This window comes from Thermobia domestica, chromosome 1, assembly GCF_964235325.1.
Source record: "Thermobia domestica chromosome 1, izTheDome1.hap1.1, whole genome shotgun sequence".
In the NCBI taxonomy this organism is placed as follows: domain Eukaryota; kingdom Metazoa; phylum Arthropoda; class Insecta; order Zygentoma; family Lepismatidae; genus Thermobia; species Thermobia domestica.
Genome location: NC_137454.1, coordinates 95,581,554 through 95,602,816, shown reverse-complemented (window position 1 = coordinate 95,602,816; position 21,263 = coordinate 95,581,554). Strand labels below are relative to the sequence as shown.

The 21,263-nt window shown below is 33.7% G+C and overlaps 1 protein-coding gene across 1 annotated transcript in view; it reads left to right on the top strand.

Moving 5' to 3' along the window:
* The first annotated feature begins 9,207 nt into the window (after positions 1-9,207).
* Positions 9,208-21,263, top strand: part of LOC145687423 (epoxide hydrolase 4-like) — a 42,139-nt gene continuing 30,083 nt past the window's right edge. Inside the window, exons 1-3 of the mRNA XM_081760879.1 lie at positions 9,208-9,501; positions 16,960-17,084; positions 19,957-20,069. Of these exons, the coding sequence (XP_081617005.1) occupies positions 9,304-9,501; positions 16,960-17,084; positions 19,957-20,069 (436 nt within the window). The 5' untranslated portion in view covers positions 9,208-9,303. The remainder of the gene's footprint in view (positions 9,502-16,959; positions 17,085-19,956; positions 20,070-21,263) is intronic.

The window sequence follows — 21,263 nt, the reverse complement described above, 5'->3', positions numbered from 1 at the left end:
GAACAAAAATGAGTATTGTCAGTATTGTTTGGAAGGATATTATCATACAGAAGATCATAAGTGTAACTTCAAATGTAGGATGTGCGAGAAGTATCACGATGTTTCTAATGCTAATAATGATATTAAACGCGAATGTAGTGATTGTCGCAGACTGTTTTCTTCAGAAGAATGTTTTGCCAATCATAAAACGGTGATTGTTCGCGGAAAAACTTTATGCGAAACAAAAAGAATTTGCGTCCAATGTGGTGATATGGTTGACATGCGAGGTCGTAAGTCTGAACACGAATGCGGTGAACGTTATTGTAAAACGTGTTATACGTATGTGAACGATGACCACATTTGTTTTGTTCAGGCTGCTACTTTGCAACATGTAGAGGCCTTTTTATACATCGTCTTTCATGTAGAAACGATGTTACTTCCTAAAAATGAACAGGGAGAAAAAGAACATTACGTGAATTTCGTAAATTGTATTCATGCCTGTTACAAGTGTAAGGACACAAAGCTGGATGATCTTTGCTTTGTATGCGGAGATAAAAATGGTATCCGTTCTTTTGATTTCCAAGACATTGATGGATTTATTAATCATGTATTAATAACTCGACCAATGTTTAAAAAAATCATTGTACTTTCCCATAATGGGAGTAATTATGATATGCAGTTCTGTGCTAAAACTTTGATAACGAGTCATCATCATACACCTGAAGTAATAATGTCAGGGCAAAAAATTGTTGAAATGCGTTTAGGACAAAAGACTTACTTCCGTGACACGTATTTGTATATGGGAGTTAAATTATCAAAACTCCCGAAAACGTTAGGCCTATCTGGAAATTTGAAAAAGGGAGATTTCCCATATTTATTTAACACTTTGGAAAATCAAAATTATGTAGGTCCGGTTCCCGCTATTGAATATTTTGATCCTGACTCGCGAACCACGGAAGAAAGACAGCAACTAATCGCCTGGCACGAAGAACGTGCTGCTAGTGGCGAGGAGTATAATCTTCAAAATGAGATGGTAGCGTATTGTCGAAATGACGTCAAAATTTTAGCAGAGGCTGTAATTAAATTTTCAAACTTAATTGAGGAAAAAACGAATGGCATTCAATGTTTTATCGTCGCGCCTACTATTGCTAGTTTGGCCATACTGACCTATCATACCTTATATTTGCCTAAAGAAGTTATTCCAATTATTCCACCCTATGGGTTCGACCATCGTGACCGACAAAGCCTTAAGGCAATGTACTGGTTACGGTATTTAGAACGTACCAGGGGTAATAAAATCCAACATTCCGGGAATGGATTGGAAAAACGATTTGGGAGGTATAAGGTTGATGGGTTTGAACCTCGAACGAATACAGTTTTCGAATTTCATGGATGTTTCTTCCACGGGTGTTTAACCTGCTATCCTACACTTCGACACGTGTCTTTGGATTCCACCTCTAAGCAAGGTACATCCTTACAAGACCGATATGAAAGAACCACCACGAAAATAGCATTCCTGAAAAAATTAAATCTTAATGTTGTTCAAATGTGGGAATGCGAATGGGATCATTGGGTGAAGACTGATAAGTCCATGCAGGAGTTTATTCAAACTCACTGTAAGGATCTTGTTGATCATCTAATACCAAAAGATAGTTTCCATGGTGGTCGTACAGAATGCTTTAATGCTTTGTACGAATGTACCAGCGAGGAAACCGTGGCATATTATGATGTAACATCGTTATACCCTTGGGTGATGGCACGTAAACCAATGCCTGTAGGTAAGCCAAAAATATACAAGGGGCCAGACTTTCCAAACGTGGAAAGTATTCATGGGTTAGTAAAATGCACTGTTTTACCCCCTAATGATTTGTATTTTCCGGTGTTACCATATGCATGTAATGGGCGTCTTTTGTTTGGGTTGTGCCGTACGTGTATAGAAAAAAGTATTGACAATTGCGTGCATAGCGATTCCGAGCGAACCTTAACGGGCACATACTGTACCCCTGAACTCCATGTAGCTTTACAGCTGGGATACAAAATTCTGCAAGTAATTGAAATCTGGGAATTTAACCTGGTTGGCGGCGAGGAGGATAATTCAAATGGTCTGTTTGAAGACTATGTGAATTCCTTTCTTCAAATGAAACAGGAGTCTTCGGGATATCCTGCTTCTTGCAAAACCGAAGAAGACCAGCAAAAATATATTACAGACTATTATGCTCATGAAGGCATTAAATTAAATTATGATAATATAAGGAAAAACCCAGGATTGAGGTATATTTCTAAAATATTCCTCAATTCACTATATGGAAAATGGGGACAGCGAACGGATTTATCGCAATCGGTAATTGTCGATACTCCGGAAAAATTTTTGACTTATCTATGGGCGCCACAATACGAGGTGCAAACTGTATTACCTATTGGAGAGCGGCATCTCATTGTAACGTATAAAAACATTGAGAACAAAAACAAACCATGGAAGTTCCCAAATGTTGTCCTTGCCGCGTTCATCACCTCATGGGCGCGTCTAAAACTTTATGAATTATTAAGTAGGGCCTGACCGTGTGTTGTACTGCGACACCGATAGTATTATGTTTGTACAGCCACGTAATGAAAAACCTCCGCTTTCTTTGGGTTCCTACCTGGGTGAACTAACTAACGAAGTTCCTGAAGGGTGGGAAATTAATGCATTTATAGGAATAGGGCCAAAGAATTATGCGTACCGTTTAAAAGAGGTTGGTACGGACAAGGTAGATTATGTATTTAAAATTAGGGGTATAACTTTAAATCATCGTACGCGCCAGGAAATTAATTTTTATCATTTTTATAATCTAATTCACGATAAAGTTGACAGTAAACAGTTAAACAATCCAGGGAGGATTGTTCGAAAGCCGGGGTTTGTCATTGTATCCAGGCCTGAAACTAAAACACATCAAAAGTTGAAAATAAAAGACGTCGACTTGATCCTCACAGTATGACCGAGTTTAGAACATTACCGTACGGGTATCAAAGTAATATGTGCGTCGAATAATTGATATTATTGGTATAAGTGTTCGATAAATATTTGTATATATGTTATGTTAAATGTGTCCTAACATAGTGACATAATCATAATAATCTCGGACAGAAACAAATTTCATAAATATTTTCACAGCACTCGTCAATTGGCACTTCCCTACGTGTATATATGTGTATACGTAAATAGTATATTGTTATTGTAAATAATGTAAATAATGTAAATATTGTAAATATTATAAATATGTAAATAGCATATTGTAAATAATGTAAATATTGTAAATATTATAAATATGTAAATAGTATATTGTAAATATGTAAATATGTAAATATTCAAATATATAAATGAAAACATCAATATTGGAAATATACAATTAAAATATCAATATTGTAAATACTGAAATATACAATTCAAAATATCAATATTGCAAATACATAATTATTTATTATATTGAATACTTATAAATATATCAAACACCTAAATATATGTAAATAATATCTCTAATCAATAACAGCCTGCTGCTGTAGAACAAGAATTAATGCTAATAAACAAATAACACAAATTTCAAATTCATGTTTTATTTTATACACCCAATAATAGGTATCATATTAAGAAGTATGTGTATTCTATATAAGATAAAGGAAGAATACATATACTGTGTCATATCAAGTAATTACCGATCAGTTTTACATGGTTTAATAATACTTTATTTGACGTTCAAACCTTTATACAAAATATTGATATCTTATAAATAAATATGGTATTCTATATAAGATAAAGGAAAAGAATAGATATGGTGCATATAAGGTTATTTATGTGACAGCATACAATAAATCAGTATGTACTGCAAACCCTGATGACGTCATAATGCCTTCTACAAGGACGTACAAATAAATTATTTGCAAAACTAGACTTCAGTTAAAACTTCAATTAAACATTAATATCATATGTGGTTGAAATACAACCAGGACATAACTAACAACCACTTACATACGTAAAAAGTCAAAATATATCTCAACAATACATTTAAAACATGGTTAAATCAGTTACATACGTCAAGCACCACAATATATAATCATACAAAACAAACAAAGGATAAGGTTATGCAAGCCATCATTAGAATCATCATAAGAGGTCCTAACAATTCAGTCAAGGCAAGGTTACATGTATAATAAGGCAAAATATATGTCTACAGTACAATCGATAAGGTAGAAGCTATGCGTCCACCGTTATACCAATAGGAACCCAACATTACATTGAAGATAATGCACATGCATAAAGAGTCACTATATATAAGTCTACAATACAAATCAATATTAATACAATACAAACACTTCAGGTGTTTGCCTTCAGCTAGCATGCCCCAAAGAACCCTACATTACGTTGAAGAAAAGTTACATGCATAAAGAGTCACTATATACATGTCTACAATGCAGTCCAATATTAATACAATACAAACACTTCAGGTGTTTGCAATCACCAAGCATGTCACCAAAGAAGTTATGCAACCCTACATTACGTTAAAGGTGACTATGAAACACTTACATGAGTACAAAACATAATATGCATGCACATATATTCCTGTCCACATATCAGGCAAAACACGTATACATACGACCATTACCAAAAAGTACTTATATACATACGTCATTTGTGATTCAACTGTGTTTCGTACACCCAAACATCATTAAAAGATCAATAAAATCCCATATCATTCAGTAAAAAGACCGTATAAGTGCATAAGATACTTTTCTTAGAGTTGTCTCCGTTTCCTCCCACAATATCTGAGTATGTGTATACAATATATACTAATCTATACGATACATATCATAATATACCGCTAAATAAACGCTAAATACGAAAAAATCATTCTTTCTAACCCTTTCATTACCAACTAATTAATATTCATGAATAATTAATTAATTAACCTAATTTATGCAAAAATATTTTAAAGAAATCTTGTTTGGTTGCAAAGAAGGAAAGAAGACTCTGGTCAGGTAAAGATTTTATTGTACCCCTCATAAACCTAAAGGCAGGTAACAGGTTTATTGCACCCTGCAATAAAAATAAACTCAGGTAAAGAAGGGACGATCTTCCTTATCCTCGAGTGTCAGGATCATAAAACAAGCTGGTTGACAGGGGACAGGCCAATTGAAAAGGGATCTTTAAGCCGCAAAGGACCTCCTTCAAGCAATGGAAATCAAATTATCATTCGTTCTTCGTTCTTGCCTAGTCCCTCCTCTTTCCTTTTATTATTGGTTTCTACAAGTTTTGGGTTGGAATAAAAAGTTGTAAATCTATTCTCCAAGTCTGGTTTTCCATTTGCTGGAGTCTTTCTATACAAGTTAACAAGCTCCACCTCCTGCCTCGAAGCTCAAACAAGTTAGAACAGAAAGAACTACCTCTTACCAGGCTATATTCTCCTATCTCCTAAGAACCAAAAACTGCTTATAATTCATGCAAATTTAAACATAAATTAATACAAATTAACATACTTGATTAGATTTTCATCCTCTATTCAATCAATATGGTCTCTAGACATAATATAAATATTTTATCTACCTATCAATAAAAATACCAATACTACTACACAACAAGGACACTTTGTTCTTTCAACTATCTGTTAAGAGGCAATCCCACACAACCTACAATGATTGAAATATTTTACCTTTCCATCCTATTATCAAAAATGTCATCTATCAAAACAATCAACCCTTGCGTACGTGCATCCAGTCACGTAGTCCTTCCAACGACATTCCTGTCCTGAATAAAAAATTAACATACAGCTGCGCTCCCTAAACAAGTTTCTCCTGTGTACATGCATCCAGTCACGTACGCACTCCAACGCCATTCCTGTCACAAAGGATAAAGGAAGCCGGCATGTCAATGACCCTCATTTATTACATATACACACATCTGCGGTATCCATTGTTCCCACCTGCGTACGTGAACCCTCAAGGATAAACCACATTCCTGTAAACAAAGACCTATTGTCAAATCTATCCTAATTTGCATAACAAAGGACGCTATGTACGTCCCACCACTACTCCGTGAACAAAGAAATTCCTAGCATTCTTTCATGCACCTGTGTCTCCTTCCTCCCTCCCTTTCCAGGTAGTTTCAAGTTCATTCACCTGCTCTTCACCGCTTGAGGGAAGGACAAGAAAGGGAAGGAACAAGTTTCTTTAGAGGCTTAGGAAGTTAACTTTGTATTCTCAACCATTTGTGTTTCCATCAAGGGTTACCAACTTAGATATCAAAGTATATTATCAAAAATATTTTACAATAATTTTTTGTTGTATGGCAACACTGAAAATCACTATAAATATGGCAAAAATATGATAAAAATCACCAAAAACAGTATAATATTATCATAAAATCACCATAAATTGCATAAAATCACCATAATTTGTACCATAAAATAGGATAAAATTAGTCAAATTTTAATAAAATAGTACAAAAACAGATAATTTTTATTTTAGGGGTTGGCAACACATTTAGGACATATATGCAGTCTATGCTACTTAGCATTACGCAGTGTATTGTTGATCTGACATAGGAGGGCCAGAATGATAAAATACTAATATCCCATCCCTTGTGGCTACATGCTTAGTGCACGTGTGCGACAAACCTTCAACCAGAGGGGGGCTAGGGAGGCCTTGTCCCCCGTGAACTTTTCGTGGCCCCTCTAGACCTCAATACAAAAAACACAATTTAGATATGTGTAAGAGAATTTTTAATGACTTGCCCCCCTAATATATTCATGCCCCCCAAAACCTCTATGGCTGGTTTCGAGCCTGGTGTGCGACGCAGGTGACCCAAGGCCTTTTTCCGTAACAATTTACCTCAACACAATAACTGTATTTTAGCTTAGGATTATCAGGATACTTGATTTTAGTAAGTTTTGCACTTCGTTACGCTCCGCGATATTTGCGAAGGTTTGTACGGAATAAAGACTCTGAATTCGATTCCCGGTGGAAACTTATATATATATATATATATACAGGGTGCGAATTACCGGGGGGGATGAGGGGGATTTTCCCCCTCAATCACATTTTGTTCCCCCCCTAAGAAGTCAGCTGAAGTATCTCCACCGGGGATGCTCGCTTTCCCCCTCAAACTATGCTTAGTATAACTCCAAATTTCACTGATTTTTGTTATTTCTTGTAAATTTAATCTTCTAGCTGTATTTCGAAATGATCGATGTAAACTGTTCAGTTTTGGTCATTTCTACTTACCACCTAATTACCCACTATTTTCAACGTTGTTTAGTAGAACTATATTATTATGACTACGGTTGTTACTTGCAACTGTACCTTCGTACCCTTCAGTTTGTCATCGTTTGTGAATTTGAATGTACTAATTGCGTATAACAAAGCCACATATAGATTTATAAATGTTCTTAGCGGTTGGCCAAGAAGTAAACAAATAGCTTCTTCTACCATACTTGGCGAAGTTCGGGCATCATATTCATCCTCTATATTTGTATCGATTATCGTCTTATTTTAATTTTTGTTATAACATGTTATTTCATTTTCCAGTGTACTCTTTGTTAGCACATGGTCTTCATTCCCTAGTAGGTTGTGTGTATGCAACTCAAAAGTTGCATTAAATTTGTGATAATTAGCATAGTAATCACTGCTTTTACAGTTTACGGAAATGAACTTTTGAAACTGTACTCAAAATCTGAGATATAGGTATTCTCTCGTAAGTATATGTTAACGTACACGCTGGGGGATACGCTCCTAGTGAGCAGACATGTTAATGAAGGTGATTTTTAGGTGAATAAGCGAATAATTCAAGATTTGTTTCAGCATTTGTTAATACGACTGGTTCTCCGTGTCATTGTCCGTGTCTGTATAAGCATTTCAACTGGAGCGGGTTTTTTTTAAGTTAACCCTTCATTTTTCCATCTTTTCGCTGTACAGTTTGCTGTCCACGCAATTAATGTTGTCTGAAAAACTTCAGTGTAATGTTTTACTTTATTTGAATAACGTAGCCCATAGTGAATCAACTCATCTTCAACCTAACAGTAAAGTAATTTTTAAGTGTTGACTTTCCGTGCCCATCACGGAATCGATATTTGGAGAAAAAAAGTCGTGATGAGCACAGCTTTAGCGGGAAGTAGAAGCACAAGCTCGAAATTTGAATTGAGAGATTTTAAATATTTGGCCTTCGATTTGACCTTGATGTGAGAAATCGGGACCAGCAACAATCCATTTCTTATTTGATAGGCTAATATCTAGATTTTCTTTTAAAAAAAAAAATGTCCGGTTTAACTGATAATTTTAGTGGTTTTCACAAGACTGAAGTAGGTTTCTTTTCGCAACCTGTATGTATTAATGCAAAGTGGAAGCTTTCAATATGAGTGGAAAAATTAACATATACTTGTGATCATGGCTATCGCTCGAGCCGAATTATTAACTAAATAAACCTTAGAGAGCTATGGGGACAAGAGTGAGTACAACATTAAAACACGTTCAGAAAGGTTTAGTGGGGTGTGTGTATGTCACACAATATATATGTGCATAGTTATTGTCGGTAGATTTATTAAATTAATAAATCTCTTATTTATTACACATGCCACACACACACACACACACACACACATATATATATATATATATATATATATATATATATATATATATATATATATATATATATGGGGAGTAAAGCATTTATTGTCTCATTTTGAAATTTGAACCTTCAGACTATGTCCTTTGGCCTAATTTTATCCCCCCCCCCAATGTAGGTTATCTAATTCGCACACTGTATATATATATATATATATATATATATATATATATATATATATATATATATATATATATATATATATATATATATATATATATATATATATATATATATATATATATATATATATATATATATATATATATATATATATATATATATCGGATTCCATGTTAAACTGTAGCTCTACACATCATATAGTCTCGATACTTTAAGGGACGCTAGCTAAACTGCAATCCAACATCTAAGGGGATCATTGCACACCAGTCTTTCGCAAAATTCTTCTTACAGCAATGCAACGCAAATATTCTTTAGTGCTCTGCCCATTTATCGCTAACTAAATCTCAAATTATGTGCTTATTGAAGCAAGCCGATACGAATGTGACGGTACGAAAAATGCGTACTTAGAAAGAAAAATAAACAATTGATAGAAAGTTTTGCGTGCAGTTGACAGGCAACACTGCAAACATCTGATTGATCAAAACAGTAACATGCAACGCTCCGCATTCTCACTTGTAAATAGCTTTGGTGGTTAAAGTAGCTATAGTAAGATGACATTCCAGCAAACGCTGTTGGCTGTTTTATTTGTTTATACTATTGCTTTCTTCTGGGGAATAGTTGTTTGCTGTTACGTATTTGTGCAATTTTTATTTCATCCATTTTCTATTTGGAAAGTGAGAAAACGTAAAGAACCACCCAAATGCTTATCAGACGACACTTTTGGCCAGCATCGTTTTATCCGTCTAAAGGTATTGATCTATTTCTAATGAGGTTGAAAATATTTCTGTTCCCCGGGTTTCACCGTCATCGTCTCAAGTGAACGACTGCAGGATACACATTTACCGGATTAAGTTCCAAAGTTGGTCTTTCGTTTCTAACAAAATTATGAAAATTTACCAGAAAAAATGAATAATTTGCTCGTTTGTATACTTTATAATCGTGGGTCAATAGTGTGGTCATGTAATCAAGCTATCGGCTTGTGTATAGCCCGCTCCCCCCAGTTCTTTGTCACTGGAACTGGAAGAGTCACTACTACTGCTACTGCTGCTACTACTACAACTACTACTACTACTGCTGCTACTACTACTACTACTACTACTACTACTACTACTACTATACTACTACTACTACTACTATTGAGAACAGAACCCAACCAACCCCTGCGGGGCTTCTAACCCGTTTCTACTACTACTACTACTACTGCTGCTACTGACTACTACTACTACTCCTGATACTAACTGCTACTACTACTACTACTATTGCTACTACCGCTACTACTACTGCTATTACTTATACTAAAGCTTCCTTACCACAAGATTTACTCTTAAATCTTTGTAACATGCGATTCCGGTTCATTATGAACTAGTATGAATCGTTAGAATCACTATGATTCGTTAAAAATCACTGGGGGGAGCGGGCTATACTCAATCCAAGCTATCTTGAGAGAGAGTGGAATGGGGACAGTGGCGGACTTACCTTTAGGTACACACCTTCAGGTGCTTAAGGACGCAGCCTTTGTGGGGTGGCAGTCGGAAGTTTTTTTGGGCATTTAGTCCGAAGTTGGGCGTCTGCTTTCGCCACGTTTTTTCGCTATTATCTCCCTTCCACATTTTCTGCAATTTGTTATTAGGTTCATTAATCCGTGCTCTTCACAAACTTTTAAAAGATTTTGCTCGTTATCAACGTATTGCTTCACAAATGTTAAAACTGTTACTTCATTGCCCTTGTACATTCACCATGTTGATAACATAAATGCTCGTTACTTTCCCACAATGCAACTGTTCGGTTACCTTGCGCCAAGTAGTTCCCTCCGCTCGCCGTATAGTCCCATGTTTATAACCGCTTATATATAACAAATAAACATATTTTTCGAGATCTTTATATATTATCAAGCACACAAACGATTAAATTATCCATACCTTTCCTGTAAATTTTAAAAATTTTCATGGAAACGAACGCCCAATTTGGAACTTAGCCCGTTTTTATTATTATTTGCCGGTAAATAATAGTAATATTGGTACTTACAGTTGGCAATGTGACCTTCAATTTAATTTCATTGGAAGAGTTTATTTTTAAAAAAAATCAGTAATGAAATATTCCATGCCAGCCTTCAATGAGATATAGCATAGCTTTCTATATAGTTGCTAGCCACGAAGTGAATAACGTCGCATTTTGTGACGTAGGTATTCCGATTGTCTTACTGCCTAGTAGTTGTTATCTGCTATGAGACTGCAGAAAGCACAATAAAGTTGTAATATTTATCAGTCTTTCTGCACAGGTTTTGATGTTTTTGTGATTATTTTACGATTTTATTTCTTTGAAACATATTGTTGCAAAATTATAGGAGCGTGAAATGTAGGGAAATTAAAATAAATTCTCTTGTAGAATACATGGACTTCCTTGATGATATGTTTGACGTATACGAGAAGAAGGCAGTGGATCGATCATCGATGTAAATGTTGTGATAGTGATTATGACACTTAGTTTAAACCCTTGCAGCAGAGAAAACGTTCTCTAGATGAAGAGAGTGAAGTCGTCCTTACAGGGACAGAAAAGTTTTAAAGTGGAAACCTTTTAAATTATTATTGACAGAATTAAAAGTGAACTACTAAAAGGAAAAGAAGCATATTCTATAGTAGCTGATAGATTTTCAGCCTTTTCTGACCGTTCAAACACGCAGCCATCAGTAATTTTAGAACATGCAGCAGAATTCCGAAACCTTTATAATACTGATCTAGAGTCATCATTTGGAAGTAAATGCGTGATTTTTTCAAAATCAATGAAGTATAATAATATCAAATGCACACCTCTTTCTATGAGCAAGTTCCTCAGACAAGAGAACTTGCAGGGTATAGGCCTATTTCCTAAAGTAGATACAGGTTTGAGAATGTATTTGTGTACTGCAGTTAGCAACAGAAAGATCATTTTTGTTATTAAAGAGAATTAAGTCATATCTACGTTCTACCCTGAAGGAAGAAAAATACAATTCTCTTGCAATTCTTAATACTGAAGCCGAGATCCTCAATGGCGAAGAATTTAAATTTAAGCAATTAATAGAATTTTCTGTTATGAAAGCAAGGCGTAAACATTTAATGTAGCAATTGATTTTTATAATAGCTTAACAGTTTTGTTTTAGTAGTAACTATTAAACAGCACTATATGTTCGACATACAAAGAATATTAATAATAATTTTTACACTACTTTTATCATTATAAACTATTATATCAAAAGGGAAAAATATGAATTTAAGTGGATTTCTTCTCTTTGCGTTTAATGAAAGTAGGCCTGTTACTTCTAAGCAAATTTTCTCTTATACAAATTTTAATCGAATTTTGCCAAGAATGGTATTGCGTCCAGTGATTAATTTATTCATATTCACTCTCGCCTAAGTGACAAAATATTTTTCATCTCAAAGCGTATTAATAAAAATCCAAAACAATTTATTTCACTATGCCTTTCTTGGACAAATTTTAATCGAATTTTGCCAAGAATGGTATTGCGTCCAGTGATTAATTTATTCATATTCACTCTCGCCTAAGTGACAAAATATTTTTCATCTCAAAGCGTATTAATAAAAATCCAAAACAATTTATTTCACTATGCCTTTCTTGGACAAATTTTAATCGAATTTTGCCAAGAATGGTATTGCGTCCAGTGATTAATTTATTCATATTCACTCTCGCCTAAGTGACAAAATATTTTTCATCTCAAAGCGTATTAATAAAAATCCAAAACAATTTATTTCACTATGCCTTTCTTGGACAAATTTTAATCGAATTTTGCCAAGAATGGTATTGCGTCCAGTGATTAATTTATTCATATTCACTCTCGCCTAAGTGACAAAATATTTTTCATCTCAAAGCGTATTAATAAAAATCCAAAACAATTTATTTCACTATGCCTTTCTTGGACAGAACCATGGATAAAAGCGTGCCAATGACGGAAAATTAAAAATCGCCTATTACGTTGAGACGTTTCTTACGTGAACACAAAGGGGCGACCGGCCGAATCGTGCCTAGAGGCGCCGCCATAAGTAAGTCCGCCACTGGATGGGGAACGATCTATATTGTGAAGGTCGATCATGCATGATCTTATGTGCATCTGCCAGTTGCGTCAGATACAAATCCCAGTCGTGGTTTGAAGTCCATGTTAATAATAAATTCAGTCCTTCATAAGCTCAGTGTTGCACAAGGGCGAAAACTCCACATTCACTAGTAGTCAGCCTATAGCTGTTTGTTAATGTTTAAATATAATTTTTTGCATTGAATCATTTAACAAGTCCATATGGACTATTAAGGTGATGCTCAAGCTCCTCGAACGTTTGGCTATGATGCACGTTCAGCTATATTATATACGTCGTAAGTCTATTCTTATTGTTGGCTCTAAAAGGCTAATACCAAGCCGAATTATACTTCCCAAAACTAATTCACTAAAGCCCAATAAATTTACTAATTGAACATATTCATAGAGACATATTTTAAATATTTCCTGGTATGCGAGAAAACTACTTGTAGAAAACGCTGAAACTCCATCAGGTAAAAGTGAACTGAAGTTAACCTTTCCTCATGTAACTTATGAAAAACGTAGTGATCGCCTGCTTGAAAAATCTATATTTCAAACCATAACCTAAATTTCTTTAAGTAGAATCATCCCACACAACCTCTATTAAAACATTACTTAACAAGCAATTGAACAATGTGTGTAACATCAAATAAAAAAAAATCGATTGAAAAGACTACCTCTAGCCTTAGCATCAAAGGCAGGGATACGAAATGAATTACAATTAAAGAACAACACAAAGGTTAAAAAAAAAAAAAAAAAAAAAAACACACAAGTGCAGAAATAACTTTAGAAAAAAGGAATAACATTTCCTTTTAAACTTCGAAGAAAAAATAAAACACTTCTAGAATTCCTTAGGAGAGAAATCTCTACGGAATACTCAAAATTAGAAGTACAATTAAAAAAAAACGTGGAGACCCTGTGCGTGTTACTGTAGCCGAATTCTTTTATTTATTATTTTATTATTATTTATTTATTTATTTATTTTAAAATATAGAGAATACCCCAAATACAATCCAAGAATCTCTCTAAACTAGGCAAAACTGGTTTGTAGAAAAACAAAGAACCAACATTTCGGCTTTCTCCAAAATCGGATGATTTTTTCACCGAAACAGGTTTCGCTTTTCTCCAATAGTTTTGGGTTTTAACTGAAATCAGTATGATTTTTACCGAAGTCGATATCGATTCTCCCCGATTTCCAAACAAGTTAACGAAGAAGCAAAAAGTGTTTAGAAACACGAACGGAACTTAAAACCCTAAACAGTTTTCCTAGTTTTTTTGAAAGTTTTTAGAAACTCTTTTTTTTTTCTTTTTTTTTTTTGTGCCCACCTTTACTTACTGTAAACCAATAACAACAACACAAGTAATCTTATAAACAAATTATAAATGATGATAAAAACAAGAAATAGACTAAATGTATATTAAGCGAGAAAACTACGTAAAGGAACAAACTCCCATCAACATAATATTCCATAGCACGTGGTTCTACTCAGGGTTGGCTGGTTTAAACCAGCTGGTTTTTTCAAAAAAAACCAACTGGTTTAAACCAAAAAGTGAAAAATGTTCGTAAAAATGTAAGTGTTCGTAAAATCTTGATGGACACACATTTGTGAGTTATCACATTTCACTCCCGTATATTATTCGTATTATATTCAGACATAAATTCCCCATTCAGTACGAAAAGTGAATAAAGATACAAATTATTTGAGGATTTATACTCAAATACGTTGTACTCAATTATACTACGACTCAAAGTTATTATACTCAACTCAAAGGAATTATACTACGAAAGCAACTTTTGTTTTTTTGCATAAGTTTATGAATGTTTTTATGTGATTTTTTAATAGTTTATTATTATTATATGCAGTTGCAATCAAAGAAAAATTCTAAATATTGTTTCGTTCTAATAATGTTTACTATTGATAAAATACATCGAAATGCCGTACTTTTTTTGGGAGGGGGGTCATATAAACCCCACTAGAGGCATTTATTGAAATCAGAAGTATCTTTGATATCTATTTATGTATAAATGGGTCAAAGTGGACTCAAATAATTTGTATCTTTATTCACTTTTCGTACTGATACGCAAATTAAGTCGTTGTATTTCTTTAACTTGGACTAATAAAAGTCGTAGTGAATTAACTTGGACTAAATTAGTTTTTCTGTACTCTGCAGTATTTTGAGATTGTCCATATGTAAACCTGTATAATGGTTTTACTTGTTTAACTATTTATCTTTTTGTCCTTCTGAAATGACTCTTGACAATTTAACAATTATGTAAAGGTCAGTACAACGTATTTTTATCAGGAGTCTTTCCTGAGTGAGTCGGGGGACGTATCGCAGTTGTGGCCAATAAGTCCCGGTTTCGAGTCCAAATCAAGGACAATTTCCCTCGGATGTAAGCCGACAAGCGGTTGGATTCCGCTTTAAGCGTTATGTGACCCGTTCCAACATAACCCGGTTGTTGCAGAATAACACCAAGGCGAGACAAACTTATTTCTGTCCATACGTGATATAAATACATAGAGCAAATTATTTAAACCAAAAAAAAAACCTGGTTTAAACCGAAAAAAAACGGGTTTAAACCAAAAAACCTGCTTTTTTGTTTTTTTTCAATAAAAAACGTGGTTTTTGACAACCCTGGTTCTACCTGAAGTTGTTATAATTAACTAGCGGTTTGCTCCCCTACTCTAGTTTCTGCGACACGAGAATTTAATCGAATTACTAGATACCAGGAACTATTCAAAATAGTCAAGGTGAGAATTCAGCACCCATAAACCTGAAATTTCTCGCAACATTTCCGAATGAAGAATAAAGGATAATTAAAATTACTTATCCGAAATGCGTTTTATTGAACTTAATTCTAAACTGTTTCAACGGTTACTTCCATCTTCTTCAGTGGGTAAAAATTTAGCCGAATTCTCGCATCATCCCAAATTTTTATTTCGACATCGTTATAACATTGCAAGTTGACGTTGTAGAATGGGAACAGTAACCTTTTAAAGTGTGTACGATTATTTCGAAGTTTACTACGTATTTTAATCTATCTTCCTTTGTAACGTCACATATAGAAGATGAAACAGCAAAAGCAGTAATAAAAAAAAAAAACTTACACTAAAGGCTTGAATTGAATTAAATGGAAATAATGGGTAGAAGGGAAAAAATAGAAGAAAAGTGATTCCACCTTTATTTTCCGATTCTGTACATAAACTTAATTTGCCAATTAGTCATGGAGATTTTGCATATGCTGTCAGGAAAATAGAAGCATATATACTTTATAATATCTAATCTAAAGATTAAGTGCATGTACATTTTGATTCTATCGTAATACCATACTATAAAATCAAGTAAAAGAAGTTAAGTGGAACTTACAACCTACCAATAAATTCTTTTCAACATTTTTATATTGTCTATGATTATAATTAATGAATTGATATAGTGTATATCAAGTAATAACTAAAGATTAGCAGTTAACTAAGCATCCAGAATAACATTCCTAAACGCAGAGGATTCAGTGATTATTTATCGCCATCTTTAATGCATATCCATTAAAAGTATACGCTACTTCAAGAACTACATTATTGATAAACTCTTTTCCACTGTAGAATGATTATAGTTTCTAAAATAATAAATTAAGAAGACACGAAATTTCAGGTCTGAATCCAGTAGTAATTGGACGTTATTTTTTTCTCACACAGATCGCAAAAAAGGCCAAGTGCTTATCTCCAAACAAATATTTTGTCACCAATGGCGACCTGGCGACTGGAAATTTCACACCCTGTTCTTAATATTCCTTTTTTGTAACCTGTGCTATCTTTTTGTTACTTGTGAATATTTTATTTTGTCTTTAGAAATAACGATTTAGGGCTAATCAGGCATTATTCTCATACTATTTTGAATGCTTCAGTAAGTAGTGGTTTAATGTTGTACTTGCGATCCGTTTGCGCATAAAAGAGAAGGTGTACGGAGATATAGAGCTTCTTTCCGTCTATAGTATATGTTATAACAAATCGTAAATTTAATAATTTATTTATAATTTAGTAATTTATTTATAATTTAATAATTTATTTATTTATGCTCTTATCCTTCAATAAGCTAGAAGTAAATAGTTTATACACAGTTGTCAATTTTTATTAATTAATTTCAGGACGTTAAATTACATTATGTGGAAAATGGCAATAAACAAAATCCGTTGATGATCATGCTGCATGGTTTCCCTGAATTCTGGTATTCATGGAGGCATCAACTACAGGAATTCTCTAGAGATTATTGGTAAGAATAATAAAATATTTATAGAACATAGTAAGTTGGACACATAGTCGAGGGAATTGGGATAATGCTTCTCATTTAGTAATTGTAAACCAAATTAAGGCAATGTGGTGCAAACGTTTCGTTTTTACATAGCCCGTTAAATTTTGTTTCAAGTTATATGAGAGTGTTGAACATTCGCTAATTAATTGACTGCAAAATTAATTTATTTTATAGTGGAAAAATGATGCTTGGTCGCTACAGGTCTGATAAGTCAAAAAAAGTATAAGGAGAAATATAGAACAAACTTTCGGAGTTTGGGAGTAAAAATTTTGGAAGTCAGAGGTAAGTAAACAACAAATTAATCCCGAGGCTGTGTGACAGGAGTAAAGATCACGAGATACATGACTCAGTAGGTCAGATATAATGTCGATTGAGAAGATGGGATTTCTCGTAACGTTATTTTACGTGCAAATCAGCTGAATGGTTAGTTAAATATTTCAAGGATTTGAATATTCTCCGTACATATTGTATTAAGAATAGTTATGGTGGAGTCGTTTTGTGCGCACTTTTGTTCTTTAGTAAAAAAGAAATGCCAGCTCGTGTTGGTTTTTTTGTTATGCCAGTGCTGTGCGAATTTCGTAATTACTGCTTCCCATCCATCACTTAACCATCCCGTGCCTAAAATTAATTTTGGTTTTCGTAAATGAATAAATAAATTTTCAAGTACGAGTCCTCTACTTCATTTTTGGCTCCCAACAAAATTTTTGAATTTTCCATCTTGTGTTGAGTTTCTTTTAGATGTTTCTATAGATCTGACACCAAGCTTTCCGCTTTTGAATCTTTAATCTTTAATATGCTCCTTGATACTAACCTTTAGATTTCTTTTTGTTTTGCCTATGCAACTTTCATGCCAACTGCATTTTATATAATAAATACACAATTTTTCATTGGAATCCGTGTAATAACTCTTAAATTGGGTAATGGTATTTTATAAGATTTTTGGGGTTTCAAAGCAGTACGGAAAACATGGCGTATAGATCTTATTCAATGCAGTTATCAGCCTGGAAAAAACAGGCAGTCTCACCCATTTCATGTCGGTTTCAGATTTATCGATACGCAAATCTCTTTTAACTTGATTATACCAATTAATTAATAATGGGACAGAATACCCATTCATATTACCTAGCTTCAATAAATAATCAAACTCTATCTGAAAGTCTGTTTCCAGAGAGGTAACTCGGATTTCGCGTAAAAAGAAATTCTTCCAAATATTTGCTTTGGTACAGAATGAGCAGATTTATAATATATGTACTGTGTGCCGGCTGGTAGGCTTGTGGTGGACACTAGTAATGAACTTACTGTTGTATCTTCTTATATTGAGATCTAAATAAGTAAGTCTACTTGTTTCTCTCAACTATAGATCTCAAATTACTTTACATACCATTTAATTTATTCAGTAAAAAATCAAATTGTGATTTTTTTTTTTTTTTTTTTTTTTTTTTTTTTTTTTTTTTTTTTTGTACCAGAAAAGTACGGCGTCTACATATCTATAATAGTGTATCGTACCCAGTATGTGTTTTTTCCAGAATCTTACTTTCAATGGAATGAACTACCAAATTAGCTGCAAATGTGGTAATGGATTCGATTTGGTGGTAGATATTACCTTCAAAGAAGAAAATATTAAATTACATTCAAGGAGCGTGAGCCCAATAGCAGAACTTGCCGCGATCTGCGATGTGATCGGAGAAATTTGCCGCGCCTGTGCAGAAAAATTGCCAGAGGAAAATAAAGTAGCCAACAGAAAAGTATTAAAACCTGCCTGCTATGTGTAGATGTCTTAAATGCACGGACGACTCGCATAAATATAGTTAGAACTGTTTAGCCCATTGTATTAGTATAGTTAAACTAGACTAGTAAGCAACTATTCACTTCAACGCGTAAATTAATATTCATCCAATATAAGGTTCTCTGACCTCCCATAGTATCAAGAAGCCAGATCCTTGATGCAGTTTCTTGAAAGTAGTAGGCTGAAACCTCAGAAGAGCGCATGTGACATGATCAAGGTCACACGAGGTTTCATCATGTAGTAGTGCAAAAGGACCAGTGTTGCCAATTTAGGAGAAAAGTCATTAAATGTAGGAGATTGCCTCCCAAGATAGCCACAAAAAATCAATTTTTTAATTGACTTATATATATGAAGATTTGGCAACTGACTTATAAATTTATCCAGCACTTTTGTACTGCGATACTCCAAATAACTTGTCCTGCAATCAAGAACTATTAGTTAGAAGTTATTTTGTTTTTAATTTTAATCAGCGCAAGCAACAAGGACGTGGGTAAGTATACAGCGTAGCATTCCTATAAAATTTTGCTTTGTTTTCTTTTCCTCTTGCCCATAACGGAGGTTAATTCCAACCTTCAGTATTTTCAGTTGAGAGATAATACAAATAATACAGCGTTACTGATAGCAAGCTGATAAGCAATAGAGTCGAGTTAGAGTGAAGTGGGTGTTAGATTTTCTTGTGTGAATTTTTAATTTTTATACATTGTTAAAAACCGTAAAAAGGAAGTACTTTATGTCAATTATATCGGAAGTATTATGGCTCCAATTTTTTGTGTCAACGTTTTGGCAACGCTGAGGAGAAAAAACATACTTAGAAATTTTCCCAGCGTACCTTTTTTCTACTTTACAGTTTGTACTTATCATCATTTATGATTACCTATAGACATTCTGTGGGACGTAAAATTAAATATCAATCCTCGGTAACCTATATTCTTAATAGTTACATTTTCATCACTTCACACTACTGTATATGCAATTTTTGTGTACATCCTTGGGCAAAAATATAAGTGAATTAGCTGGTCTTTTCATTTAAATTAAATACGATTTCAGGGTCGTTGCAGTAGATCTTCGTGGTTATGGACAATCTGGGAAACCTATAGGAGTCAGTTCTTACAAAGCTCAAGTAGTGGCAGATGATATTGCTCAATTTATTACAGCTTTAGGTGAGTAATATATTATAAATTAAATTTTAAATCTCATTGGCAAAAGTATCAGCAAACGCTTCAGTTACATTAATTTATTGCGTTCCTTCGTCCTTATTTATACATCGCAACGTACATGCTATGAGAGATTACAAACAAAAGATACAAAAATCATCGTATAAACTTTTATTTAGAATATATATATATATATATTCACTATTATTCGGTTGTATTAGTACACCTAGACACAGCAAAGTTGTTGTTTCATGTAGCTTTTCCAAATCTGATAATGAATTCATATGTAGTGTAAAATGAACCTCTTAATATTTTTCGGATAACTTTCTTAGATGTCCTATTTTCAATTGTGTCTTTTACCGAAGCTGGAATATCATTATTATACATTTTAATTGCTTTAAATATGATAGATTTTGAGAAGTTAGATGATTTGGGTCTAACTACAGAGATATCGAGACGCAGTTTTTTTTTTTTTTTTTTTCAATCAATGCAGCTTCCCAAGAATAGGTTCTAAAAACACTCTACCAAAACCGAAAGTGTGTACTACTACTTCCGGTTTCAAACTGACTTCCATAAAGGAAAGACGGTAAGAGATATCAAGGTGAGGCTTTTTGTAATTGATTCTCCTTCCGAAGAATAGGATTCATCTTCTCTATTAACTCTCTGTTATTCAATCCGGAAGTGATTCAAATTAACGATTTCCGGTATAGAACAAAAACAGTAAAGTATAGCGAGTAATGCCTTTTTGATGTGGATTCAGCATCTGAGAAACAAGTTCTGTCTTTGATCTTATCAATTTATTGCATATATATATATATATATATATATATATAAATGTTGAAACACATGTTTTATTATTTTAAATGAGAAGTCCATATATCCAGTTTCAGGTCTCAAACCTTCATTAATTTGGAAATATGTACATTTTAATACAATAATACCCCTATTTCTCCCCTTACCTATCGAACTTTCAAATGTCCTTCTTTAGTGGTATCTCACGTCACAATTACTATGCTCTTTCCAAATTTCACGTTTCTAGCGGAAGCGATGTGACCTGGGTGTTGATCAATCAGTCATTCATTCACTCAGAACGTCTTTGATATATAATGATATTATAAGATACAAACTTCAAACTTAAATTCAGGTAGTAAGTAACTATTGCATTAGGAATGTGTATATTATTATCTCTGCTACTTATTA